At 40.8% G+C, this 10,435-nt stretch overlaps 2 protein-coding genes across 3 annotated transcripts; both read left to right on the top strand.

The window, feature by feature from the left end:
- Nucleotides 1–395: 395 nt before the first annotated feature.
- pvalb3 (parvalbumin 3) lies at nt 396–2,167 on the top strand. Its single transcript, XM_086140306.1, has 5 exons — nt 396–487; nt 890–956; nt 1,232–1,364; nt 1,572–1,681; nt 1,756–2,167. The coding sequence occupies exons 2-5, from the start codon at nt 896–898 to the stop codon at nt 1,779–1,781; spliced, it is 330 nt and encodes a 109-aa protein (XP_085996432.1). The 5' UTR covers nt 396–487; nt 890–895; the 3' UTR covers nt 1,782–2,167.
- Nucleotides 2,168–6,204: 4,037 nt separating this feature from the next.
- On the top strand, nt 6,205–10,018 carry pvalb9 (parvalbumin 9). 2 transcript variants are annotated; one of them, XM_086140402.1, is made up of 5 exons: nt 6,205–6,378; nt 7,102–7,171; nt 7,809–7,941; nt 8,388–8,497; nt 9,812–10,018. In XM_086140402.1, the coding sequence occupies exons 2-5, from the start codon at nt 7,111–7,113 to the stop codon at nt 9,835–9,837; spliced, it is 330 nt and encodes a 109-aa protein (XP_085996528.1). In that variant the 5' UTR covers nt 6,205–6,378; nt 7,102–7,110; the 3' UTR covers nt 9,838–10,018. The 2 variants fall into 2 exon arrangements, with proteins under 2 accessions (XP_085996528.1, XP_085996527.1); XM_086140401.1 differs by having other exon boundaries at nt 6,205–6,381.
- The last annotated feature ends 417 nt before the right edge of the window (nt 10,019–10,435 follow it).

Below are 10,435 nucleotides of genomic sequence, written 5' to 3'. Positions count from 1 at the left end.
TGAAATTTCGGGCTTCATAGCATTTTAACGCGTCTGATCGTCGGACACGATTGGACAAAGATCACAGATTCAAAGGGGAAAAACACCCTTTTAGTTCACGTGACATCATACAGTCCTTAGTGTCATTCTGTATGTGCAGTTCTCTGCACAGAAGCGAAAACCGCAACCATCCAGAGTGCGTTTCACCCCAATCAGCAGCGTATATTATTAGCTCCGTGCAATATCAAGCACTTTCGCGTAGGCCTACACTCGGCCTACCATTTAAGCATCTTCATTTATGTACATATAAATAGAACAGCTCTGTCTACTGGACACATTTTTCGACCGTCTGCTTCGGCCGCTTTGCAAACAGTGTCCGTTACACAGCCTATGCATCAAATTTCGCGCGGCCGAAGGTATATAAGCCGGACCGGGGTGACGGCGGAGTTCACTGCAGTGAGCAGATTCATCCGAGCGAATCCACTCTAGTCATAGAGATTACCTCAAGGTGAGTGACACTGAGGAGTTGCAGAGCTTAAGGCAAAATCGTTCAGGGCTTCGACTTCATGCAATGGGATATAAATCCTGGAAAGGGCCAGAGTTTTGTCTGTGGACTATAAGGAGGATTCCAAAAAGGGGGAAATCTGCCAACCAACCACAGCTGCAAAGGATATTTGATCTTTTGCCTTTGAGGGCTTGGCTTTGGGAAAATTGGACTACCTTTGTGCCTTGTCTCTCGAGGGCTGCCACAGAGGAATACTGTGCACGCAGAGAGGATCGGTTAAATGAAATGTAGCCTCGCGTTCTTAACTTTAACTTTGCTTTTAACGCCGCGGGTAACGACGAGGCGCCTCGTTCTGTCTGATGTGTTAAAGTTGAACTGATGACTTGTCCTCTGTCCACTGCTCAGGTCAAAATGGCATTCGCCGGACTTCTGAGTGACGCTGACATCTCTGCAGCCCTTGCCGCTTGCCAAGGTAAAAACGCTGACGCCAGGAACGGACGCCCCGCGCGCGGTTTCTCGTTCCGGGGGATCAAACCTGCATCGACGCGAAACCGTATCTACGTAAAACTTCGCGCGTGTCCCGCGTTGCCACAGAATCTCACGGTTTGACGGCTTTAGATTGTAACAGAAATCCCGCTCGGGCCTCACGACTGCAACGATATCTCTGCTGAAATAAGAATACAACATTAAGACGTCCATCCACTGGTAGTGTTTGACGCTTACCGGAGTCCGTCTGCTCTCTTGCAGCTGCCGACTCTTTCGCGTACAAGACTTTCTTCGCCAAGGTCGGCCTGGCCGGCAAGTCTGACGAAGACATCAAGAAGGCCTTCAAAATCATCGACCAGGACAAGAGCAACTTCATTGAGGAGGACGAGCTCAAGTAGGTCCTTTCTCTTGGAGGTTCCAGCTCGAGCGTCAGCATGTTTCCACGGATAAAATGAAATCGGGACGTCACGAGTCCGGGCTACTTTTTAAGGACCGAAAAGTTGATTTATCTGTTTTTAATCTCAAAATGTACTTTCGATAAAACTGAAAACACTTTTTTTTTTCAAGCCAAAGTGACTTTAACATCCCTCTGTCCACCCAGGCTGTTCCTGCAGAACTTCTCCGCCAGTGCCAGAGCTCTGACTGACAAAGAAACCAAGGAGTTCCTGAAGGCCGGTGACACCGACGGCGACGGCAAGATCGGAGTTGATGGTGAGGATTCGTTTTCCGGAACGCCGATCCCACCCGAGATTTATTACATGTTTCGTTGTTTCCGACTTTTGCAGAGTTTGCCCACTTGGTCAAGGCCTAAATGACTAAACTGACCAACGTCTTACTTCACCACTCTAGAGGAACAACTTGAGCCAACATGTACTCCTCCTCACTTTTTCTCCTCTTCCCAAATACTCTCTCTTTGTTCAGCTCTCCAGTTTTATACTCTCAACATTTCATCCCTGGAAACTAAACAATCTGCCCCCCCTTCATGATGAATGTACCAAAATAAGTGTATAGCATGGCTGACTTGTGTCTTATTCTCTCTCTCTCTCTCTCCTTCTCCCTCTGTCTTTCTCTTTCTCCCTCTCTCTCACTTCTGGCGTCATTTTACTTTGAGTTTTGTGTACTGTGAGGTCAGTGATGATGCACTTTGGGAAACGGACGGACGATGAGAAAAACAATAAAGGTTCTTTTTCAATAACACCCGTCTGACCCTGGTCTCTGTTGAATTGAGAAGAAACCCCAAAGAATAAATGGCATTTGTTTCCAGTAAATATTGAATAAAACAAGACTTAAAACAAGTCTTTTACGGCACGGAAAACGCTGGAAGACGTATTCTTGTCGCAATCTTCTTATCTTGGACTTGAATTTCTTCACTTGAAGATGTTTCAGCCCTCATCTGAGAGGCTTCTTCAGTTCTAATGACCTCTAAGGGGAGTTTCCAAATATACAGGACTGCCTCAGAAGATTAGAATATTGTGATAAAGTTCTTTATCTTCTGTCATGCAATTACAAAAACAAAAAATTCATACATTTGGATTCATTACAAATAAACTGAGTTGAGTTTATCACAGTGGGTTGAATCAAAACATTTCTTTTTTTTTAATTCGGTTTTTGTCTCCATCCCTCAGCACAATGACTTGCAGTCTGTGGTATGAATAACAATCTGAAAGTGACTTTAGTTAATTTGAGACAAATGAAAGTATAGTTGTACACAAGAAAGTTTTGAATTTTTATTTAGTTGCTTTTGCAAAGCAAAGAAAATAATTTACTGCATAAGTGTTGAACAACCATACAGGACTGTCTCAGAAAATTTGAATATTGTGATAAAGTTCTTTATCTTCTGTAATGCAATTACAAAAACAATAATGTCATACATTTCGGATTCATTACAAATCAACTGAAATATTGCAAGCCTTTTATTATTTTAATGCTGATTATGGCTTACATCTTAAGAAAACTCAAAAATCCTGTCTCAAAATATTAGAATATCATGAAAAAATATTTTTTGTTTTTTTAATTGCATTACAGAAGTTAAAGAACTTTATCACAATATTCTTATTTTCTGAGACACTCCCGTAGGGGTTTCCTCTCGGACGAGGGGTGAAACATCTTCAAGTGAAGAAATTCAAGTCTATTTGCCGAGACAAGAAGATTTCGACAAGAACTCACAAGAACTCAGATGCTACAGATTTTTTTTTTTGCAACTGTAAAATACGTTTTTATTATACAGTAAGAAAAAAATTAGCAATTTTGATTTCTTCATTCATGATCTATATCAGGGGTGTCAAACTCATTTTGGTCCGAGGGCCAAATTTTTGAATCCAAATTTTTCCTTTGTTTTAGTAAAAGGAGGTAAACAGGTAAATAATAAAAATCTTTATATGTAATGAACTAAAAAATACATTACAAATTGATGTTAAAAATGAATATTAAAAAATTGATGTGAATTGATGAAATTACTCCCTGAAAATATGGTTGAGTTAAAAGAGAAAATCGTGTCACTGAGGGAAAATTTGCGACTAAAATTTATTAGAAAATTGATCGCTAGCATGTACAAGTAGGAATGTTCACAAGGCAAATGGTGGCTATTCTGGTTATTAAATAAATCTTTTTAATGTTGCCCGGATTTTTTTGCAATCCTTTTTGCGGGTTTTACAGAAATAAGAAAAGAAAAGACCGATGTCACTAGACATTTTTTCATTAAAAAAATAATTTTGTTTTCAAATTTTGAAGCAAAAAATACATTGCGAAGTTACTTTTTCCTAATTTTTTTTTAAACCCACTGTATAAAACCCCAAGATGCATGTGGGAAAAAACACGCAGGCTGCATTAACACAAAGATTTGATTTCAGGCAGGGGGCCACAAAATATAGTTCCGAGGGCCGCAACTGGTCCGAAGGCCGCGAGTCTGAGACCCCTGATCTATATAATCAACCGTCTGGGTTGCCGTCACTGTCACTGGCGGGGCTCAGCCTGGACCGATCGCCCGTCGGTCTCAGGGCCGATATAGAAACGTCATATTGAGTCATACAACCGTTCACTCTGGGTTATGAAGGGTGAATCTCCCGCAGGTGTTTGGACTGCAGGAGGAAACCGGAGAACCCGGAGGAACCTCACCCAGACATCATGGAGACTCCATCAGTCACAATCGAACCTTCTTGCCATGAAGCGTAAGCGCTAACCACTGCGCCGCTGTGTCACCCTTCAACTATTTTAATGAGTATTAAGAATACAAACATGGTATGAATAACAGGGCGGCGCGGTGGCTGAAGCGCAATGGTTACCCATCGATTCCGACAAGAGGACCTTTCTGTGTCGAGTTTGCGTGCTAACACGCCCAAAAACACGCCGCAGGTTAATTGGGGAAAACATCGGGAAAATTGCCCCGAATGATTGCGCGAATGGTCGTTTGTCTACGTATCAACCCTGCGATTGACCGGCGACCGGCCCAGGGTGTACCCGGCTGGGATAGGCTCCGGCGTCCCCCCGAGTGCAGGATAAGCGGTGGAATAATCGATCAAAACAAATGCGGCATCGCCAAACCTGCATCAGTCCTGAAGACGATGGCGCGGTGACTCGCAGAGACCACAAGAGGGCAGCTCTGGAGTTTCACATGTGAGGTGTGTTCTCTGGGGTTCACGGCCAGCTAAATAAGTCCAAGAGTTGAATTTCTTGTCAACAGGAAGCCGGGATCCTACTGAGAACGTTAAGTGGCACAAATTGTTGAGACGCAGGTTCACAGCAGGGGAAACTCTGATGAGTAATGAGCTTTATTCCCCTGGTTCTCGTTACAAAATTCATCCTATCTGCATCGTAAGCCTATTAGTGCTGACTGAGTTCACCAGAGATGCAGCTGTGTCAGGTAGTTTCCCGCCCCTTGTGGGAAACAAATTTGTCGGTTTTGCGTGGCAGGTCGTCATAGCGACCGGGTTTAGAAATTCTGTCGCGCTCTGAAAAAAAAATGTAAAAAACACTTAACTTTGAGAGGTTTGGCCCAAAGCGGTCTTCACACTAAATGCGGCACAGTCCTGAACCCTACAATGACCCTTTTTTTCACTTTCCACTGTTTTACCTCTTTACTTTTTACTTTTTTCTTTCTTCATATTTTTGTATTTATTCTCATAGATATTTTTAATATTTTTTTCTGTCTTATATTTCTAACCCAGAGATGCTGCTTTCGTTGTGTTGTGTCCTGCTCCCCTCCCCCGAAAATTTAAAAAATACCGCTTTAACTCAACTTCTGCAAAAATGTCCACCCGTGCAGTTGCTGAGGGTAGATTTCTGATCAAGTCCTTTCACTTTTACCCTCTCTTTTTCCGTATTCAGTTCTTTTGCCGTTGCGTCTTATTTTTCATAGATAAATTACCTGTAATAAATGTCAAATATAGACTTTTTTTGTTTCGTTTGGACTTTCACACCACCGTTGTAAGGGTAATATTTTATATAACATATGGTTTTATCACATATTTTATGTATAATTTTATATATAAATTACATATAAAATTATGTTAATATTATTATATTACTAAAAAAAAATAAATCTTATATAATTCTATATACTTCACATAACATTTTATTTATATGTGGTTTTATCACATATTTGTACATATAATTTTATATAATTAATATAATTGTATATGTAAATTATATATACACTTATATTCATTTTATTACGTTATTATAAAATTGAATACAATTTTATATAATTGTATATAATTCATATTTAATTAATATAATATGGGGTTTCATCTATAAGTGGAAATGTGAGTTCAGGAGAGATTGGTGTCATTGTTTTATTTTATATATATATATATATATATATATATATATAAAGGTTTCAGATAATGAGAGCACGGGTAAAAACTGACAGAGCATGTAATATCAGCTTGAAAAATAATGTCAGATTAGAGCTGGGGACACCAACCCCCCCCCGCCGCTGAGCCACGGGACGATTTACAACCTGCCCCCCCCGCCTCTACGATCGTCTGAGCTCAGGAGCTTATTCGCTAAAAGCAAACACAATAGTCGCCTGATTAAATTCGAGACGCCAATAACGCCGCCGTGCACCTGCAGAGGGGAGGGATGGGGGCCGAAGGGCGAAGGGAAGAGGGAGGGAGGGAGGGAGAGAGCTTTGGCGGAAAAGTTGATTGGACAAAAACCGGAGTTACAATAGTGAGAGTGGGAGGGCGGGAGAGGGAGAGCCGGGTATAAACAGCAAAGGTTAATTGGACAGGTGTGCAAGAGGAGACGACAGGCCGAAGGCAAACTTGATCTGAGAGGATCAGGTCGAGGGATCGAGCATCCGTACGGGTATAAAAGCCTGAGCCAGCTGCCACGGGCCGCCGAGGAGCCTCATCTGCCGCTGCCGCCGCCGTTTCGGACGTGACCGGAGGAAACCCAGAAGTAAAACCGTGGTGAGTCTGACGGCTGCGGTGAAACTCTCGCAAAGACTTCCACTGGAAAGTCTTATTTTTCACATTTACAGGGCTTGAGCAAGTATCAGGTATTTTCAGTTGAGAGCCAAAATAACCTGGACCTTGCTGACTTTCAGAACAAAACAGAATTCATTTAATTTCATTCAGGTTATTAGCAGACAGGACTTTTCTGCAAACATGCACACACATCCCTCAAGCACCAGGACACTGCACTGAAATTCCTATGCAATGTGATGAGTTCCTGCACCATTATTATACAATCCATTCATTTTGTTGATGTTTACGTCCCAGTAACGTCCAAAACAGTTTGGAGGGTTCGGCTTTCAGAGCAGATCATAATATAGCAGCTCATCTCGCCTCAATGGCGATCTTCATATGCCAAATATCTTGCACAACCAAAACCAATCAGGAATATTAATGAAGCCTCTGTAATTGAGAAGCTCAAAGAGAGAATCCCAAAACGTGAGGCAAGCATGGACAGCTGATGGCACAAAATCTTTTTATACATAAAGCAGGAAAACAAAACACCCTGAATCTAAGCAAACAGCATCTTTGCCAAGACGTTATCCAGAATTTTGATGGAATAACCACGTGAACGCATTGTCGCAGCTGTAATATTGCACTGTGTGTGTGTGTGTGTGTGTGTGTGTGTGTGTGTGTGTGTGTGTGTGTGTGTGAAAATTTGCTTGTTTACCCCAGAGGATCAAGATGTCCCTTACTTCCATCCTCTCAGCCGAGGCTATTGAAAATGCTGTTAAGGACTGTTCAGGTAGCTCACATACACATAAACACACACACACACACACCACACACACACACACGCCACACACACACATGCATACACATGGTATTTTAAACTACCTATTTGAATGACTGCAAATTGTTCATATGGCAAACACACGTTTGCCTATCCATTATTTGAGCTGTATAACACTTTTGCAAGCTAAATTTAGATTTAACTGATGAAACTGAATTTAACTGATGATTTGTAGCTTTAAAACTCAATAACGCTGATGCTGCTAAAGACTCCATGAACCGACTTAATCTTGATAAACGCCGTTGTCTTTTCTCACGCTCGGGTCTTAAAAGCTCTCATCCGCAAAAGGTGTATTTAATCTCCTCTGTATTCCGGAGCATCCTCTCCACCGAAATTATATTCCGCTCCGCCTGCAATCGAAATTTGAAACCCTATTTTAATCATCTTGTCAGGTTTAGTGGAAGCATGTACACCAACCTTTTTTTAAAAAAAAAAAAAAAACACAAACACAGAACAAGGACAGCGGCCACATGCCGTTTTAATCTTCAGAGCAGCTCCGAACCTGGCGAACCTCGTGGCTCGGCTCTAGCTTCTCGCCCCCCCCCTTAACCTTAAATCTAATTTCATCTGTCGTTGCATGCGTCTCCAGACCCGGAGACCTTCTGCTACAAGAAATTTTTCCAGCTGTGCGGCCTCTCAGCTAAGACACCGCAGGAGGTCAAAGACGTCTTCCAGATCCTGGATGAGGACAGCAGCGGCTACATCGAAGAGTCTGAGCTCAAGTGTGTAATCCCATGATGCTTAAGTGAGACACGGCAGCTACTCCTTCATGCTCAGACCGAAAGCTCTATTTTGTTGCTTTACAAACAGCGTTTATCAAAATATCTGAGTGTCTCTCTTTGAAATATCCATGACATTTTTAACGTTTATTTGTCAAACTTGACAATTCAGCCAGATTTTGTATTTTGTGTGCATGTGTGTGTGTGTGTGTGTCACAAAGAAAGGGGGATTAGCCGCAGAAATCGCACGGCAATATTCAGAGAAAGCACGACATCGCCGTGCTTCCTCCTAATAATCCACCTCGGCCAAATTGTTATTATGTCTGCGTGTTATGTAATTCGCAGGAGTGGATGTGTGGCGTTAGGGAGCGATGCGTCTGCTTGTCTGCAAATGTCTGCCTGTGCAGCTCAGCCCAAATATTGACACAGACCGTGTTCTTTGTGTGGAGGTTCTTCCTGCAGCGGTTCGTTCCCGGAGCGCGAACCTTGTCGGAGGCGGAGACCAAGAAGTTCATCTCGGCGGCCGACGACAACAGCGACGGCAGAATTGGAGTAGAGGGTCAGTGTCTGATTTCGCAGTTTGTTGTTCCGCATGATTCCCCAACGAGAGGAAATTATCTCAGTGATTGAGTTTATCACAGTGGGTTGAATCAAAACATTTCTTTTTTTATTCGGTTTTTGTCTCCATCCCTTAGCACAATGACTTGCAGTCTGTGGTATGAATAAGAATCTGAAAGTGACTTCAGTTAATTTGAGACAAATTAAAGTCTAGTTGTACTTAAGAAAGTTTTGAATTTTTATTGAGTTGCTTTTGCAAAGCGAAAAAAATAATTTACTGCATAAGTGCTAAACAACCACACAGGACTGTCTCAGAAAATTGGAATATTTTGATAAAGTTCTTTATCTTCTGTAATGCAATTACAAAAACAAAAATGTCATACATTTCGGATTCATTACAAATCAACTGAAATATTGCAAGCCTTTTATTATTTTAATATCGCTGATTATGGCTTACATCTTAAGGAAACTCAAAAATCCTATCTCAAAATATTAGAATATCATGAAAAAGTAATTTTTGTTTTTTTTAATCGCATTACAGAAGATAAAGACCTTAATCACAATATTGTAATTTTCTGAGACAGTCCTGTATAAGATAAGATAATACTTCCCAGCCGGAGAAATTCGAGATTCGATACATGGGAGGTGGTGTCAAAAAATAGATTGATAGCTAGATATGAATTATAGCAGCCAGTTACATTACGAGTGATAGCATAACCTAAAATAAACAGTATGCATACACACTATCCTTTTACAGTGAAGTGATCTGCAGAGCTTGTGCGACAGCCTTAAAGTATCAAGTTTATATTTATTCATTAATTTATTTGTTGCGTGTGTAAAGTCTGTATAGTGAAAAATGAATTTGCTACAGCTTTTAATTCGTGGAAAAAAAAAAAGAACTGCCAGTTGTGAAAAAAAAAAACTTTAAATATTCATACTCAGCTTGGGATATTCTTTTTCTTGACGCACTCAAAAGATTTATGGCATGTCAGAAATTCTTGCCTCAATTTCCCCCCCAAAACCATTTTCATAAATCTACTGAATGTTTTTCCTCCTGTGTTATATTTTTGTTGTACCATACAGTCGTAGTACAGTGTGGCAACACCAGTCATTTAATTTGAACCACAATATAAATTTGGAAAAGCCATAAAGTCTTTATTTATTCCTGTTATGACATTTCTAGTATTGGCTGGGGGCCCGGTGATATGTGTGCAGATTCTTGATTTGGGTGGTCTTGAATGTCAGAGGCATTAATTCCTCTGGCTGCGGTCAGAGCTTCATTTCATGCAGTTTGACATGCTTTGTTTCCCGACAGAGTTCCAGTCTATGGTCCTTTCCTGAGTTTTGCAGACGAAGCGGAGTCTCCTCACCATTGGAATTTTCTGATTCTACAGCCCATTTCCACTATTTTTTTTTTTTTTATTTAGTTCTCTCTTTTGAATCAACTCAGATGACCTTTTATCAGTTGGAACAATAACACTTTAAATTTGTTACAAGTCCTTGCCGTCTTATCTGTGCAAACCTCTGCTATTTAAAGAGATGAATAAAAAAATGGAAACATTAATGACCTCTATGGATTTATTTTTTTGTGCATATTCACCTGAAACAGATAAAAACATGTGTAAAATAATGTGTGATGGGACCGTGCAGATTTTCCACTAATTCATTTTACAGCATATGAAAACGCATTTTTAATCCGCCTTTGATGATTTGACCCAATCTGACATGTAGTGGTATGTTGGTTTTACAGTCTGACCACCATGACGTAAAACAAAATTATATATAAATATATATACATAGATATTAGTATATAATCAAGGGGAAAACATTCTGGTTGTTTTATACCTTTTGTTCATGTTCTGTGAATTATACGGCGTGTTCTCTGTTGGGACTAGGAACCTTTCTTTTGTCAGTCATTTGTTTCACCCGGACAGATAAA

The sequence above is a fragment of the Fistularia commersonii genome, chromosome 33 (genome assembly GCF_037954325.1).
Source record: "Fistularia commersonii isolate RoL2024-O1a breed Wild chromosome 33, RoL_Fcom_v1.0, whole genome shotgun sequence".
NCBI lineage: Eukaryota > Metazoa > Chordata > Actinopteri > Syngnathiformes > Fistulariidae > Fistularia > Fistularia commersonii.
Note: the sequence above shows the minus strand (reverse complement) of the source record. Positions and strands in the feature narration are given on the sequence as shown.

Excerpts from the sequence above, each read along its gene's own strand:
- pvalb9 (XM_086140402.1), top strand. The coding sequence starts at position 7,111 with ATGTCCCTTACTTCCATCCTCTCAGCCGAGGCTATTGAAAATGCTGTT. Across the intron at positions 7,172-7,808 it reads TGCTGTTAAGGACTGTTCAG|ACCCGGAGACCTTCTGCTAC; the intron begins GTAGCTCACATA and ends ATGCGTCTCCAG. Across the intron at positions 8,498-9,811 it reads CGGCAGAATTGGAGTAGAGG|AGTTCCAGTCTATGGTCCTT; the intron begins GTCAGTGTCTGA and ends GTTTCCCGACAG.
- pvalb3 (XM_086140306.1), top strand. The coding sequence starts at position 896 with ATGGCATTCGCCGGACTTCTGAGTGACGCTGACATCTCTGCAGCCCTT. Across the intron at positions 957-1,231 it reads AGCCCTTGCCGCTTGCCAAG|CTGCCGACTCTTTCGCGTAC; the intron begins GTAAAAACGCTG and ends GCTCTCTTGCAG. Across the intron at positions 1,682-1,755 it reads CGGCAAGATCGGAGTTGATG|AGTTTGCCCACTTGGTCAAG; the intron begins GTGAGGATTCGT and ends CGACTTTTGCAG.